Genomic DNA, 18206 nt, shown 5'->3' on the forward strand with positions numbered 1-18206 from the left:
GTCGCACCCAAAACTCTGCAGTGATATGGAGTGAGACTCTGCGACTCTGTTCAGTATCATTACTTACCAGAGACATAAGCTCTCATTTGGTGGCTCGGTCAGCAATTCTATCATATGTGATGGCACTGCATGGGCAGCCTTTTGGGCCATCCAGACAAGGGCCACGGCAAAATAATGGTGAATTTACGAGGGCCAATTTCTTCCTATAATGAACATTGAGGAACGATGGAATAGTGGACCAACACGCATTTAAAAAGGCTTTATTGTGAATGGTTTTTTCTTTTTCCTCCACTCCCTCTGCTGTACATGCCTCTCCTCATGAACCTGGTGGTGTTTCTGGTCCTTCTCTTCTGCATTTTAGAGAGATTGTGCACGTTCCCCTTCCCTGCATAGATATCTAGTCTCTTTATCCAAGTGGGTGTGGTCCTCCATTCTTTCCTATAGGAGTAGTCTTGATGACCACACCCAGCTGGCTATAAAGATTATTTATATCAGAACAGTTGGGCCATATTGAGAAGTCAGGGACACAAATACACAACACGATTTTAAAAACGGCTGCACTTATACCAAATGTCATCTTATGACAAGTGACAGGTCCACTAAAGGCCTGTTCACACCATATGTGGGTAGATCAATCCGTTTTTCCTTAGTGTGTGTATAATTATTCAGTTGGGTAATTGGTGGTATGGTTACAACAGCTTATGGACATCAACTAGCTGATCAGTGGCCTTAACACTCATATACCCTCTTGTTGGGTAATAGACTATGAATGGAAGAGATGATGGGTCAGCCATGGCTGAGACTACGAGAGCCCACCATAAGATGTGGTGGGTTGTACATCCTCCATTATGAGGCCTTAGTAAAACAAGCATGTAATATAAAATTCCCCTTATGGCGTGTCCTGCATGTATTTTCTGGCTAGTGCCCAAAAAATGCACCAACTGTTGTACTATTACAATGGGTGCCAGCTGGGAATATAAGCTTTGGATTCCTGGTAGTTTCCCATTCTGACATCTAATGTAGACTGTGGAAAGCCCCTGCATGATGCAGGTCGGGAGCCTGATGTCTTATCTCTTCTGAGAAATGGACCTTTCATCAGCAAGTCAGCGTTACCCCGAGAGCTGCTGAAAGCTAGAGGAGGCCATTGTACGGTACGTCTGGTCACTGACTAATCACATGACATTATCACTTGGGCCGTCTGGTGAGGAGAGGTGACCGACATACCAAGGGTGGACAGCGGAGTGCGAGTAAGAGGACAGTCAGCTGTAATCCTGCAGAGAGATTGCTTTAGAAGTGGCGTTTTTTTTTTTTTTTTTCTTTTCTCTCTGTTCTCTGATAACTACTTGGGTGAATAAGATTTTCCTCTTCTAGGAATGCTGACCTTTTTAAGTCTGGGATCGTTGATTTAATCAATGTTTAAAGAAGGGGGGGGGGGGAGAGAACGCGCAAATCAGAATGCCAAGAATCAAATCTTGAGCCAGATCATGTGCTGTAAGTATAGATGCCTATAGCGGCTGCCAGGATCAGCGGGGCCCTAGTGCGTGTAATGCAACATCCTAACAGGCTGCCGGCTATGGCAATTATACACTAGTAAAAAAAAAAAGCAAATAAAATGGGGCCGAGAGCTCAAATCTGCCCTCGTCAAAGTTTTTATACCAATGCTTTCTGATACTTATAGGAATTTTCTAGGTGTTGCATCATAAATTACATATAACGGGCCGGTCAGTGTCTGCGTTCCCCATGACCATTTCTGGGGCTGCTGTTGATGCAGTTTTACATAGGCATCAATAAGTTTCTTTTGGGACCCTTTCTCCCCAACCCCCTGAAAGGATTTTACCAATTTATCGCCGGTGTATCTACACTGGGTAGAGGTGTAGCCGGAGTCTTCCAATTCTGCTGCTAAGCTTTGCTTTCAGTGGTTGTGGTCCGGTTGAATCTCCTTTTTGGTGGTGTTGCCATTTGTCTTTTACAGAAGCATGGTGCTGCCTCTTTGCTGTGTAATAAGGCGAGGGACTTAGGGTTACAATCCAGATATAGCTGCTAATCACCTCTAAGTCTATAAAGCCTGGCAGGCTGTCTCTGCAGCCACACTCTTGGACGCTCCTCCGGGCAGAGGCCGCAGTCATGCAGCGAAAGCAGGTATACAGTCTCCTGTTGGAACTTTGGGGGGCATGCTCTAACACACCCCAATCTTCTCACTTATGTTCAGTGCCCATTGGTTTCTAGTGTTGTAGCCTAGGCCGTAATCTCTTGTCTACATCATGGCAGCTATTTGCCATACTTAATATCTCCTTTGAAATTCTGCTTTGATCAGTGCCTTAATTGCCCCCTTATGCTTATCATATGCATGTGTAAATTAAAGCTGTCCTTTCCTGCCACAGAATCTTAATCTTTTCTTGATTTACCTTTGATACAGAATTGTTAGAAGTATTTTTGTGTTTCAATAGTAAATGTTTCTGTTGTCAGCATAAACAAAGCTGCAAAAGAGAACAAAAAGTAACTTCATTGACTGTTTTCTTTCCCATTCCATCTCATGGCTTCTTCCTTGTTACATGAGTCACTTTCTCATCATTTTTTTTTTTTTTTTTTTTTTTTTTTTTTTCTTTTGCCTTGTTCTTCTCTTCTGTTTGCCCATATAAGGATATCCTCCTTTTTTTTTTTTTTTTCCCTTAAACTTCCTGCCCAATCTTCCCTCCGCCTCTTATTCCCCCTGGGCTTAAATGCTTTTTCTTTTTCTTTTTTTTTTTTTTCCTCTACATGTGGCATAGACCAAAATTTTCTGAGCAGCTGTTTGGATGTGGATCTGCTGTTTGTTACAGAGGTTTTTTTTTTTTTTTTTTTTCCTGACTTAGACAGCCACTTCCTTACTCACCCACTTTATGTCCTCTCTAGAACACCGAAACTCTTCCGTCCTCTTTTAATCGAGGGTCCCTGAGCGTATTAAGGAAGAAGTGGGAGATCCCTGGTCCTATTGCTCGGACAGAAATTAAGCACAGTAGCAGTTTTGCCATAAGGCAAAGAGTCAGCAGTCCTAGGACTGAAACGGTCCCCGCTGACCACTCTGAGGTCTCTACTACCAAGATCCGCTCTCCGGTGAAGGAACAAAGCCGCTTCCGCTATCCCAGTGCCTCAGAGCTTCATTCTTCCTCCACTGAGGCTGTAAGCATGGAACAAGACTTGGAGACTGCTAAGCTGGACACTCCTGAGCCTTCTCCTAAGATTGAGAAGTTTAATGTCCCTTTAAACAGCCTGAAGTTGATGTTTGAGAAGGGCGACGCTGCCAACCATAAGGTAAGATGGGAGTAGATTGTAATAGATGCCTCTAGGGCATTTAATGCGTTTTCCCTCATCTGAACTATTGCTTTGCAGTTGCCTTTGTGACAGCTGGGCTTTAGGTCCCTCCATTCTGTGTACTGGCCATCTGATCAGTCAATGCTTGTCTGTACTTGCCAAACTTTTCTGTGAGCTTTTACAGCTGTCCGAAGGAACACAAGTTTTTCTACTAAATCGTCTTCCTGGCGGCGTCTTCTGCTGAAAGCCACTTTCTGTTGAACTACAACCCCCAGTGTAATTCCTGCATTGTCGCTATTGACTTAGAGCAGAAGTGACTGCTGGTTATGAATCCCCAGCCTCCCCCCACCTCGTCTCTTGTGCTTTCTGTAGCTGCTCCAAGGAGATTACGCTTGCTGTAAGACATCCATGTCTGCGGTAAACTTCCACCTGATGGGAATACGGACATGTCAGCGTCCATGAGCCGCCTGTGACCAGGAAACAGCCAGTGTGTGAGCTTGCTGTTCTTTTCCTGTGTCTTTAAAGCACTTTAGCTGGAAAAGCATTTAAATATATTGTGCTATACATCGCTCTTTAATTTGCTATATCAACCCTAAAGTCTTTTGTCATGTGGCTAGCAAATCTAGGTAACTGTTTCAGGGGAAAATTGGGATGAAGTCAGACTACAGTGTAGATCTTGGGAGTTGTCATCCAGCTTTCGCAGATTGCAGAGTCGTTGATTCTTGTAATGTATGCTTTACTTAGAGTATGTGCCCACGATCAGGAACTACTGCGGGTTTGATGCCTATGTATACAGCGTCAAACCCGCAGTGTCCAGATGTTGCAGCATAGTGGATGGGATTTCTAGAAATGGCATGTCCGCTATGCGTGCATAGCAACCTGTGGATCACCTGCGGACGCAGACATGCAGCGTGTCTATCAAGACCGCAGCATGTCAACTTCTCTTGCGGAGACTATTCTCTGCAAGAGAAACTCCATGAATAGAATGTATGTAAATCTGCACGGTTCAGTGAACACACTCAGATTCACCAGCGTCCACTGGACACGGCGAACATGCGAGGCATCCAAAGTGCTGCTAGGTTTGGATTGTGGGCACCTGGCCTTACAGGACTTGTCACTGAGGTGTCTAGTTTGAATAGAGCAACTCAAGTCCTACAGCCCCCATAAACTTTTATTCTTTTGGTGGGATCCTTCAGTCCTTTGTTCAGCATTTAATAAAGGACATTAAAATTGGATAATTTTGTTCCCTTGAAATGAATCCTTTTCCAGAAAAAGCTGGCTGCAATGTTGAGACCAAATACAAGGAAAAAACATGCTCATATGCTCTGTAGTAAGTAAATAATGGTATGTGTACTTTACACTTTTTGGATCAAAATAATGTTAAGGCCTGTCTGTCCTGATTGCTTTTTTTTTTTTTCTAACCCCCCCCCCCCCCCCCCCATACACACAAATTAGTGCAATAAGCCACAGACAAGATCTGTCTGGGTCTCTGCTGTAAAATGGACCATGCTAAGTAAACCCGTAAATCTTCCCTTGGGTATTTCTCCTTTTATGTTAAACTGAAAATGAAACTTTGGTCTTTTTCTCCTTTAAATCCTGCAGGAGTTTAGTGATAAAGCAGATGTGGAGCGGTCATAGGGTAACCAGGCCTAGCCCAGTGCCAGCATGCCTGCCTTGTGATAAGAGATTCCTTGCAGAATAATGATCACTCCTGGGTGTGGCGGCCTCTGCCTGGCAGGAAATGTAACCCATTGACTAGTTATGTGCAGGCCTTTGTCCAGCAGCGGTCTGCGCCCTCCTTGTGGCCTTCTCTTCCTATCCCCTGTCTCTGGTTACAGTGCCTAGAGCTGCTATATATGAGGTCATGGACTGTAAATCCCCCACCCTTGGTTTAACAGCAGGCATCTGAGCAGCCCTGGACATGCTTAACACTTTGTGTTCTGCAACACTGGTTCATTGTTTCTTCATAAGTGTGACTAGAGCAGTGTAATAATGTGTCATACATGTCCATCCTGCCTTGGTTTTTACATGACAAGGAGCAATTATGAGATTTTTGAGATGAAGGTATAAACAATAACTGGAGCAGTTATGCATTTCCTCGGTTTACCGTGAATGGCCCTCTATACCTGGCTACCAGCAGTTTGGGTGTCACTAGTCTTGAGTGAGAAGTCACCACTTAGGCCAAGTTCACACCTCATTTGAAGATGCAGGTGCCTGTCTACATGGGCTTTTATACCACAGATGTGTGCCAGTGGCTAATTTTTGTTGTGTATGACTTTAAAGGGTATCTGATGTGAGGATTTTGTCTTGTACTCTGAGAGCAACATAGAGGCTGGAATCCTGATTCCAGTGATGTCACTTACTGGGCTGCTTGCTGGAATTTTGATAATCTCCTGTTGATAAAACAGCAAATTTATCATTAGAGGACTAGTAAACTTTCTGCCATGTAGTTCTCCATATTCATGAGCTCTGCATAACCCCACCCACACCACTTAATGAAAGCTTTCTGCCTATGCATAGTGTACCCAATCGTCAAGGCAATTACGCAATTCACTGATGGTCTAGGCCGGCTATGGGGGGGGGGGGGGGAGGAATGCTGAGTTAGCAAATGGTGTATATACTCCAATTCCTGCACATGGGGGATATGCACAGTTGGGCTTAAAAGTTTACATACCTCGGGCAGAACTTTTGCTTTCTTGGCCTTTTTTCAGAGAATATGAATAATACCAAAACTTTTTCTCCACTCATGGTTAGTGGTTGGGTGAAGCCATTTATTGTCAAACTACAGTGTCTTTTTTTTTTTTTTAAATCATAATGACAACCCGAAACATCCAAATGACCCTGATAAAAAGCTCACATACCCTGGTGATTTTGGCCTGCTAACATGCTCAGAAGTTTACACAAATGGGTTTGAATGGCTGCTAAAGGTAACACCCTCACCTGTGACAAATGCCAGGAAAATTGTTCGGGTTGCAAAGAAAAACCCACAAATGACATCAGCTGAAATACTGGACTCTGAAAACTAGCATTGTGGCTGTATCAAGATGCACAATAAGAAGGCACTTTAAGAAAGATGGGCTACATGGTCGAGTTGGCAGAAGAAAACCATTAGTGCACAAATGCCCAAAGTATCTTGCCTACAATACGCAAAACTGCAGTGACAAGCCTCAAAACTTCTGTAACAAGGTAATTTGGAGTGATGAGACCAAAATTAACTCTTTGGCCACAACCATAAACGTTACATTTGGAGAGAGGGCAACAAGGCCTGTGATGAAAGGAACACCATTCCTGCTGTAAAGCACGGAGGTGGATCGCTGATGTTTTGGGATGTGTGAGCTGCCAAGGTATAGGAAACTTGGTCAAAGTTGAAGGAAAGATGAATGCAGCACATATCTGCAAATACTGGCGGCAAATTTGCAATCATAAGCCCGGAAGCTGTGCATGGGGCGTACATGGACGTTCCAACATGACAGCGATCCAAAGCACAAGGCCAAGTCTACCTGTCATTGGCTACAGCAGATCAAAGTGAAGGTTCTAGAGTGGCCATCTCGTTCTCCTGACCTCAATATCATTGAGCCACTCTGGAGAGATCTTGGGTGTGTAGTTCATGCCAGACAGCCCAGGAATTTACAGGAACTGTAGACTTTTTGCTAAGAGTGGGCAGCTTTACCATCTGAGAAAATAAAGGACCTCATCCACAACTACCACAAAAGACTTCAAGCTGTCATTGATAGAGGGGGCAAGAAATAGGATGTGAACTTTTGATCAGGGTCATTTGGCTTTCTTCTGGTAACTCGACCATGCCTCCTTTATTGTGCATCTTGAAACGGCCACACCACTAGTTTTCAGAGAGTCCAGTATTTCAGCTGATGTTTGAATTTTTCTTTCCATCCCAAAATTTTCCTGGCATTTGTCACAGATCAGATGTTACCTTTAGTAGCCACCAAACCCTTTTGTGTCAACTTCTGTGCGTGTTATGCCAAAATCACCAGGGTATGTAAACTTTTGATCAGGATCATTTGGATATTTTGGGTTGTCATTATGATTTAAAAAGAGAAAACACAGTAGTTTGACAATAAGTGGCTTCACCCAACCACTAACCATGAATGGAGAAAGTTTGGGTGTCCTCATTAATATTCTCTGGAAGAAAAAAAAAAAAACTGCAAGAAAGCAAAAATTGTGCCGGGGTATGTAAACTTTTGAGCACAACTGTATCTAGAGCTCCCAATATGATCACTGCCAACTCAACAAAAGAAACTAGCATACTAGCTGCCACCACCAATTGTTTATACAGGCTGAACACCCATCACCGGCTGTGCATTGCTTGAGGGGTGCAGTTTAAAGAGCTATCAAATTTTATGTATTTTATCTAGAATGGTAGGCAGTGTGTATGTGTGTATGTGTGTATGTGTGTATGTGTGTATGTGTGTATGTGTGTATGTGTGTATGTGTGTATGTGTGTATGTGTGTATGTGTGTATGTGTGTATGTGTGTATGTGTGTATGTGTGTATGTGTGTATGTGTGTATGTGTGTATGTGTGTATGTGTGTATGTGTGTATGTGTGTATGTGTGTATGTGTGTATGTGTGTATGTGTGTATGTGTGTATGTGTGTATGTGTGTATGTGTGTATGTGTGTATGTGTGTATGTGTGTATGTGTGTATGTGTGTATGTGTGTATGTGTGTATGTGTGTATGTGTGTATGTGTGTATGTGTGTATGTGTGTATGTGTGTATGTGTGTATGTGTGTATGTGTGTATGTGTGTATGTGTGTATGTGTGTATGTGTGTATGTGTGTATGTGTGTATGTGTGTATGTGTGTATGTGTGTATGTGTGTATGTGTGTATGTGTGTATGTGTGTATGTGTGTATGTGTGTATGTGTGTATGTGTGTATGTGTGTATGTGTGTATGTGTGTATGTGTGTATGTGTGTATGTGTGTATGTGTGTATGTGTGTATGTGTGTATGTGTGTATGTGTGTATGTGTGTATGTGTGTATGTGTGTATGTGTGTATGTGTGTATGTGTGTATGTGTGTATGTGTGTATGTGTGTATGTGTGTATGTGTGTATGTGTGTATGTGTGTATGTGTGTATGTGTGTATGTGTGTATGTGTGTATGTGTGTATGTGTGTATGTGTGTGTGTGTGTATGTGTGTGTGTGTATGTGTGTGTGTGTGTGTGTGTGTATGTGTGTGTGTGTGTGTGTGTGTGTGTGTGTGTGTGTGTGTGTGTGTGTGTGTGTGTGTGTGTGTGTGTGTGTGTGTGTGTGTGTGTGTGTGTATGTGTTATAGTGTGTGTTACAAAACAATATGGTATATACAACTACATAAATAAGGATAACAAAAGGAAAGTACTAAACCCGATGTTTCAGGAATAGCCTTTCTCTTTATGGAGGGAAGCACTTTGATTACGAAAATGTAACACTCACAGCGAGCTTTGTGTTCCAGAAAATGAACAATGATAGAAACCCAACTTGATTTTTGTTAGATCAAGGATATGCCCACATACCTCCCCCTTGGTGAGCTCATTGGGAGCTGGTTGTAGGATGTGCTAGGTCTGTTAGAAGTCTAGGATCCCCGATTTTTTTTTTTTTTTTTCTTCCCCCCCCCCCGGCGGTAGATGGTGTTGTCGTGTTTTCGATTGACTATTTTTTACCTTTCTATAGAGATGAAAAATGGATTGTATCATCCATCCGGCTGATTTTAAGTCGGAAGGGTTAGAGTGGCCTTATGTTGATGTGAGTCAATGCATTGTTCGTCCCTTTACTATGATGCTGAAAATATATTATTACAAATCTGATCGGTGCAAACCACAATTTCCATAAAGGACTACTGGCTCCAGGAATTCTGAGGCCAGTGCATGGAACAGAGGAAGCTTTCCTTAAAAGTGGACTTCTCAGTCTTTGAATATACAAATCCTGCCTTTGTGTCTGGGTCTCAGAGCAGATTTCCTGTTACTTGGTCACTGCAGTAGGTTCTACTTCAATGGAGGTTAGTGTCTGCTCTCATCACTGCCCCTTCCCAAGTGTTAAATAATGCCATACATTCAAAGTGAAGGCGATGTGTCCCCTCTGTGGAGAAGTCTTTTTGTATAATTATTATTTTTTTTTTTTTTTTCTCTTCTACATATTCCCTTTAAAGAGGTTTTATTGGACTTAAGTACTGATATCCTACAGGTCATGGGAGGGATTTGCAGTGCCATTTACGGCCTCCACCCAATCTAGGGAGCCACACTGGTTCAGTGCTATTTCCAATGCCAGTGTTTCGGTACCTTCAATCTGTACCTCTGTTTCTGTACCTTCAGAAGTCAGACCCCCTACAGATTAATATTGGTGACTTATTTTTGGGTTAGAGGGGTGTGTGTTTTTTTTTTTTTTTTTTTTTTTTTTTTTTTTTTATAATAAATCTTGAACTTCTGATATTAAGCTGCCACCTATTCCATTCATGGGGATAAAAAGGTGACAAATGCTGTAAGTACCATAGATTTGGATGTGGAGTAATCTTCTTGCCTGCTTCCTATACTTCGGGTCTGATTGTACAGCAGTGTTGTGGGATATGTGGTTTCCAGGACTGGAAACTCTGAAAAGCCATGTAGTCCAGATCTAACGCCTCCCCCTCCCATTTATATAATTTTGGCATAAAGTCATCCTCAGTATCCTGCTGACATCTGCATTTCACCGTCTGCCGGCATTACTAATGCTTTATTAAATGGCTGAGTCTCCTTTTATCTCCCTTATTTGAAATGTCGTCTTTGCACATTTAGCCTTCCAGACTACTTTTTTATTTTCCTCTTTAGGTTTTGCAGCGACACGCCTGTCATGATATTCTCACTATTCAATATACCTTGCAAGCATACATACTAGATACAAGTTGTTGCTGGAGTGTGCTTGTGTTATGTGGAATGAAGGAATCCTCCACACTACTGAACGTGCACTGATCCCGAGTTACAAGCCGGCGTTCTAGCCCAGAGCTGCGTTCACAATTCTGCTTGTTAGAGGAGACTGGCTTGACAGTCTCTCCATCATTAAAAACACGCGTGTGACATGCACAAATGTGAACTAGTCTGTTGGACAATGTTCACACCACCCTGACTGAAACACAAACAGAGCACAGAATGACAAATGTGCAAAAATACCTTGCAGTAAGACATATGACAGTCAGCAAGTGCTGATAAAAGGTAATAACAAATACGGGGTATTTAGTCGATACATTTTTTTGCAAAAAAAGTATGCCAAGCTGCTCCACCTCGTCAAGGTAACCTGTATTGAAGCAGTCCCTATCTAATGTATTTAAAATCTGAACATATGAATAGTGTCTAAATGAGCAGGATTAAGACAGGCACTTCAATACGGGTTACCTTGACAAGGTGGAGCAACTTGGTATACTTTTATTGCAAAAACAAATGTATCGACTAAATACCCTGTATTTGTTATTGCCTTTTATCAGCACTTGCTGACTGTCATATGTTTTACTGCAAGGTATTTGTGCACATTTGTCATTCTGTGCTCTGTGTTTCAGTCTCTCCATCATACAGACCCCTAGCTGTGACGCAGTGGGAGTTGGCTTTTCTATGTCGGATGGTGTATGTTATGAGACTTTCACGCTGTAGGCTGCAGAATTGACTGTGCAGATCTGCGCCATAACATAAGATGTGGGGAAAGAAGAGAAACAATAGCTTTACATAGTTCTGTAATTGGAACGTTAGATTGCAAATGCTTATAATTAAAAACATATTTTGAAACTTTTTTTTTAACATTCATACATCTCTTACACATTTGGATGTGTTTAATTATTTATTCATTATTATTATTATTATTTTTTTTTTTTTATGTTCCTGTGCTGAGAGAATATTATACATGGGCCCCTGCTGTGTACTGTGTAATGGCCGTGTCTGACCGTACAGGAGCATGGTGTGATCATACCACAGCTCCTGGGCAGGGGAGGAAGCAAAAGAGGATGCAGACAGAACAGCATGGGAGGGCATATTCTTTTTGTAAGGCAAAACCTTTTTCTGCCTGTTTTAGTCAGTTGTACCTCAAAGATTAAGCTGTAATTTCGCCATCCTCTTTTGGCCTAACTTTCCAGTACACAGCAGGGGTGCAGTTATAAAATTCTCCACACAGGAACATTTAAACACAATCAATAGTGACACTTATTATTTCAAAGATCTATTAATTAAAATGTTTATAAAAATTAACTCTGTTCTTGGGGAAAAACGTTTTAGGTCTGTGAGGACCCGAATATAGATCCTTCTCCGTCATGTAGCCACAGACTACAATTCTGCTAATTGTGTGGTTTTTGGGCCCTAGATTTTGGAGTAGTCGTACGCTGCACATAAGCATCATACTGATACAATAAATGATCTGTCCAAATCTGCCATCATGGCAGAGTTCCTCATCTTCCAACAATATAAGACCACTATGTCGTGGCTGTTTTCCTGCCCAGAGATGCTGACACTCCTTCACCAAATCTATTGCTCTTAAAACACAGGTTACAATAAATTGCCTAGACCTTAACAGAACTGTAATGGGGAAAGTATTGACGGGCACCCGGGTGTAGGTATAGACCATTCATGCTGCAAATCGCCGACTCTGAGGTTAAACTTGGTGATTGTTGTGTGATTTATACTACAGTATGATCAGGGACATGCTTTTTGCAATGGGATTACTGTTTTTAACAAAGTTTATTTGGATTTTATCTGGTGTTTTGTCTTAATGTCTGATTTTGTATTTTTCTTTTTCCCCTTTCATTGATTAAAGCATCCGCAACGTGAACCAGGGAAGATAAATGTTGGGAGGTTGAATGCTGAAAACATCACAAATGAAGATGCAGACTCCTGCCTCTCTGAGAAAAGTAAATTTTCAAGTATTTTCTTAATTTTAGCTGTTTGGTATGTGCATGCATCGTAGTACTAATAAAGAATCTTTTTAGCTTTTTTTTTTTTTTTTTTTTATATGCAAATTCAGATCCTGTTTCTCTTGTAATCATGGCCTTGAGGTATGCAGGCCCTCGCTTGTATTTTTTGTATATTGTCAGTGTGAGATAAATTGCTCAGCGTGTGTTGGGGTTTTTTTTTTCTTTTTTCTCCCCCCTCCCCACTAATTATTAATTTCATTGGTGGCACTGACCTCTTGGACCTATCCATATGGGTGGCAGTGCCTCCCTTAGTCATGTGCAGTTTGGTAAGCTCCTATAATGAAGGGGAACTAGGCCTCTAGACAAAGGGAGAAAAAAATGATCTGAATGTAATTTGCAGGCAAATAGCCTCTTAAATATGTGTCCCTGGAAGCACCGCTATAAGGAAAGTTAGACTACCGTAAATGTGTATAACCCGACCCCCCCCCCCCCAATTTTGCCACAAAAAACTGGGAAAACTTATTGACTTGCGTATAACCCTAGGGCTACTGGTGGTCCAAGAAGATGCTGCATAGATAAAACTATGCTGCTGCACAAGGGTTAATGCTGGCCCAAGAAGATGCTTCATAAATGGCCCCCCCATATGCTGCTGCACAAGGGTTAATGGAGTTCCATAAGATGTTCTATAAATACCCCCCACATGCTGCTGCTGCTGCAATAAAAAAGACCTACTCGCCTCTCCGTCGCTGGGGGCCAGGTACCGGTGCCCTGAGCCCCCTGCACCAGCGATATTTACCGGTCCCTGTTCATCACCGTCCACCGCTGTCTCCCGCGTCTCTGCAGTGACATTCAGCAGAGGGTGCGCACTGACTACGTCATCGTGCCCTCTGACCTGTATGTCACAGCAGGAGGACTGCTGACTGGTTCCCTTTAATAGTATAGGACTTGGGCAGTATGGTTCGTATTTACAGCTGCCTTTAAAAAAAAAAAAAAAAAAAAAAAAATTCACTTTTTATATTAAAAAAAGTTTCAAATATGGGGGAATGCGCCCCCCCCTCTTCCAATGTGGTGGGGTTTTTTTTGTGAATTTTTCCTCTCCCTGTTGGTTAAATAGGTGCATGAGTTGTTTGCATAAGACAACACTTTGAAAAACAATTAAGTTGCTTTGTTTTTTTTTTTTTTTACTTTGTATCATAATGGATGTTCCTCACACTGATGCCATGCTTCTGTCTGCCCATCCTGCTGTGTTCTGTTGCGTTCACATACCCGCCACTGTATAATGTCTAGGTAGCCTATTTTGAACATGCTTGTATCTGTCATATCTCTTCATTGTAGCCATTAGTTCAGGTTATAACTTTGTTTATTGCCTTGATGTACAGGTCTTTCATCCATCAGTTCTCCTGACAGCAGTCCCAGTAAGCTTGTCTCTCAAAAAAGTCAGGAAATCTCTCATGTCTTGGAAACCACCTCTCTTAAGGACAGAATGGCGAAATACCAAGCTGCCCTGAGCAAACAGGCCAAGCCCGCCTCTCCTACGGTAAATCTTCATATGCCTTCCCTTTTGATTTCTAAAATATGACTTGTAGCAATGAAACCTTTCTTGGCACGAGTAAAGTGCCCTTCTTACTTCCAACTTGAGAAATGGTTGACTCAGAATGACTAGCGCTGACCAGTGATGCCACTCGCACTTCTCTATTGGAGACCTTGAATTGACTGTAAGTTTGCAAACCTGGGGTATACCATGTAAACGGATCCTCTCGTGTTAAACGCTATTAATCCTGAAGATTGACCCCATATCTGCATGTTAATAGCGTTTCCTTATAACATGATAGCATCCTCCTACGTCCTCTTTTACACTTCCGTTTTTGACCTTCAGTCAAAATCTGGCAGTTTTTGAAAAAACCAGATCCGCCATTTTTTTTTTGGCGGATCCGTTTTTTTCCCCGATTGAGTTGCATTACTGACGGATCCGTCTCTTTCTTTTTTTTTTTTTTTTGAATATACAGTATATATCCGCTTTCCGCCACTTTGGCGGATTTTAACTGACAAGAAAAAAACGGAAGTGTGAAAGATGCCTAAGAAGTGTCTGAAAGACTACACAGGACATCATGAGTCTAATATGTCACCGCCAGGACATTCTCAGTCAGCTGATGAGTGGCATCTTTCTATCGCTCCAGTACACTTGACTTCTAAGTGTTAGTCCAGAAGTGGGTATGTGGTCAGTTGGAGTAACTGTAGATGCTATCTGTATACCCTCTCGTCTATCTTGTGGCATTTCACTTTTTATAAAGAGACTTTGTGGTGTCGTCCTACTGGAAAACTGCACGTTCTGTTACTGGCAGAAACCTAAGACGGCCTGATAATGGGAAATCAAGCCAAAACTATTTGTGGAATGAGAAGCCGTTCGCGCTCATAGTATCTGGCTGGACGTTTTATGCTTTATATTTCTAGGTGACTTAAAGGCTATGGACATGAATTATTTGTACATATTTTTAGTGCTGCCCACACTTCAACGATTCTACTGCGTGCAGTGCGATCAGTGAGTGTACAGAGCGTGTTTTCAGAACCACCTCTGCTGTTTACACTGGACAATCAGAAATGGGCAAAATCACTTGTTCAGCAATGTACTATTTTTTTTATTTTATTTTTTAAATTAATAGATCTTTGGAATTAAAAACATTTCCAAAATTGCAAGTTTATTTAAAATAAAAAAAATTGCCCCTGCTGTGTACTATGTAATGGCTGTGTCTGACCGTGCAGGAACATGGTCTGATCATACCACAGCTCCTGGGCAGGGGAGGAAGCAAAAGAGGATACAGATAGGACAGCATGGGATTGCAGATGCTGCGTACTGTCTTTTTACTTTCCTTCCCTTCTCCCTGCCCATGAGCTATGTGCAGACCATGTGCCTACGTGTAGCCATTATACAGTACACCGCAGGGGCACGTTTAAGAAGATTATCTCAGCGCAGGAACACTTTTACTTTTTTTTTTTTTTTTTTTTTTTTTTTTTTTTTTTTCCTATTCTGGACATTTTTTTAAAATTTTTATTCTAATATCTAGTGATTTATCTAAATCTCCTCTGTTCATGGGAAATGCCCTTTATTTCGAAACAAGCTTAAAAATCTCCTTGCTCTTCGAATAAACCATTTTGGTCGTTATTGTTCATTCTGATCCCTGGCATGTTTAGCTAGGAACAGCTTGTTTCTCTCCGGCGTAAGTAAGCTCCTTGCTAATTATTGGCCCGTCTACATGAGCTCTGCTTTTTAGTCTGCAAAATTTGTTCTGAAAAGCTGTTTGCATCGAGGCCTCATCTTAAGATTTTTCTGTTCCAGTAATACAGGCTGGATGTAGGCTCTTTATCTGAGGACTGCTGTTTTTAATAAGATTGCAATAGAAACGATTGTCTTGCACTTTATTTATTTTTTATTTCGGGCCTTCAGAAAGTTTTGCAACTATCAGGTGTGCCTTGCAGAGTCAGTGTTGGTTCACTGGTCCATACAGTGCTGAGCCTTAGTCCACATATGCTCAGTCAGATATGGCAAGAAGGACTCTGTGAAATAGAGGAACAGGCCATTTTTACTTTTAAGACATCAAGAGCAGTCAAGCTGGAAAGTGGGTGGTTTTCATTATCCTATTTAAGAATACCTGCAAAGTTTTAGCAATTGCTAAGATGAAACTCCCCTGTCATGAGAAGTTCATCAACTACCATCTTGGAAACAGCAAGTTGACAGCACCTCATATATGTAAGCCCGCAAAGCCCTCTGTACCCGTCTGTCACTATTAGTTTGTTCATTGTAATTTCTACTTGTGCATTGTATGTAACCCCTTCTCATGTACAGCACCATGGAATCAATGGTGCTCTAAAACTAAATAGTCCTTATAAATGATGCACAGGCGTCAAGTTAGGCACATCTCGACATCAGATGCCCAGAGACCACTGAGATGCTGGCCTCTACTGAGGACCTCAAACAAGGCCATATTTGAGCCAAGCAACCCCCTGGCATGGAGTGGAAATCTGTACTATAAACTTTATAGTCTTGTCTCTTGTCTGTGAGACATAAAAAGGTGAGCAGATGGTATGTGTGGTGCCCACCATGGAGCAGGAGGTAGTGTGATGGGGGGTACTTTGCTAATGACACTTTGTGCCTTGAATTAGCATGGCTGCCATAGCATTCAGCAATGCCATCCAAACTGGTTTGCCTTTAGTGGGACCATCATTTGTGTTGCAATGTACAATGACACTGAACACCTCTTCTGGCTGGGGAAGGGCTATGTGACAAAGGAGTGAGATGGAGTGCTGCGCCAGGTGACATGGCCTTCAGTCACCCATTAGATGGTGTGGGATGAGCTGGAACGCAGTGTGACGGCAAAGCATTGAGCAAGTGCTCAGGACCTCTAATGGCTCCTTCAAGGCTGTTGGAAGCCATTCAAGGTGTTGACCTGATGAAGCTGCAATGGGGTATGTAAAGCTGTCATCAGAGTAAGTGTTATAGCAAATGTGAAGCTGTCTTTCTGTTTTTTTGTTTTTTTTTTTCTCTCTGCTTGTTTGACTTTTTTTGTAGATTTCAGTCTGAAGGGCTCAAAACCAGGATGTGCACATTCAAAAAAGGACAAGGAAAACCATTGCATTAAAAAATATCCAAAGTTTTTACCAGTACTGTAGTTTGAAGAGCCAACTGGGAACCATAGGGAGAGTGCTCCAGTACTGGCTTCTCCCGGTGATTGACAGGTCTCTCCCATCAATCAGCATTGTAGGAGGAACCGCCTTAAACTTTTGTTAACGAGGGTTTCAGAGAGAATCCTATGTGGCTGCAATCATACAGCCAGGCTGATCCATACTGTACTGTTTGGATGGCATGAAACTATAGTAAAGTGATGGCTTCCCTGTTTAGCTTTGCATTTAAAAAGCCGTATATCTGGAAAGGTGCTCGCAGCCTTTAACGCTGGAATTCCTGATATCCATAGTAAAGTGTACTATTGTTTGAGAGGCTTTAGACTATTTCTTATTCAAACTGAGAAGTACAAGGGTGTTTTTTTTTTTTTTTTTTTTTTTTTTTTTTTTTTCTCCCCCCTTTTGAGAATGTCAGGCGAGATATCAAATGACCTTGGACTTGTGCATGCATAGTTTCCTGCAATTCCAATTTGGTTAAAGAATCTGTGTCTAGATTTCCCACAGACAGTGGGGTCTCTGGGGGGCATGGGTACCTTGTGTGTACCTAAGCAGGATTTTTTTTTTTTTTTTTTAATTTTTAACATCTGCTTTTGAAGGTGCATGTTGCTCACTCCAAGCGGACCTCTCTAATGAAGCTGAAGTTTTCTTGCAGTGGCTGCTACAGGGAAATGCAAGGCTGCTGCTTTGATCAGCAGATTACCCCGGATGATATGTTAGATACCTTATCAAAGGTGGAGCATGTGCAGAGCTTTTTATATTTTGCACATCATTGCTTTCTCAAAACAGTAAATATAAACTTAACTCGCAGCATGTCCTGCTAAATGCAGTTATTGCATTCTGTGACTTTAAATACTAGAGTAGGACTGTCCCACAAGGGTTGCCGTGATGTGGCGGGATGGCTTGTACATTGTTTTGATCAAAATTATGTTTACTAAATACCCTTATTACCTTTATGCATGATTTGCTGTTTTTTTACTTTTTATTTGTGTTTTTTGCTTTTTGCATTCTGTGACTTGTAGTTCCTCCACAGTGCGATTCAGCTCTGAGACTCTGCCAATAAATCTCCTTCTGATCTATACATTGCCAAATGCATAAGGGGAAATTCCTCCGGTAAACTGCTCACGGCAGGCGGCCGCTCATCCTGTACTCCTGGCCATCTGCGGATCTATCTAAACTCAGTCACTACTTTATTACGTAGCTGAATGTATATATGGTGCAGCCTCTGCTGCATTTGCTTCTTACACAGGAAATTGCCATAATGGGGGCATGTGTTCTGTCATTCCCAGTGCAGGGCTGGGTATAGGCCTCATCTGAGCACTAATGAGTGACTCACCAGGACCTGGAGCCCAGCAATTTCCTCTGTGTTCTTTACCCTCCGGATCTC

The 18206-nt window shown here is 42.0% G+C and overlaps 1 protein-coding gene across 3 annotated transcripts in view; it reads left to right on the top strand.

Annotated features, from left to right (window-relative positions):
• LIMA1 (LIM domain and actin binding 1) overlaps positions 1 to 18206 on the top strand; it is a 47692-nt gene that overhangs the window by 19692 nt on the left and 9794 nt on the right. For 2 of the 3 annotated variants that reach the window (XM_073546117.1, XM_073546118.1), the window contains exons 4-6: positions 2893 to 3291; positions 12052 to 12145; positions 13528 to 13685. In XM_073546117.1, the coding sequence (XP_073402218.1) occupies positions 2893 to 3291; positions 12052 to 12145; positions 13528 to 13685 (651 nt within the window). The remainder of the gene's footprint in view (positions 1 to 2892; positions 3292 to 12051; positions 12146 to 13527; positions 13686 to 18206) is intronic. The other variant, XM_073546119.1, reaches the window with a different exon arrangement.

This window comes from Dendrobates tinctorius, unplaced genomic scaffold, assembly GCF_039654945.1.
Source record: "Dendrobates tinctorius isolate UK_male_01 unplaced genomic scaffold, ASM3965494v1 ptg000145l, whole genome shotgun sequence".
Lineage (NCBI taxonomy): Eukaryota > Metazoa > Chordata > Amphibia > Anura > Dendrobatidae > Dendrobates > Dendrobates tinctorius.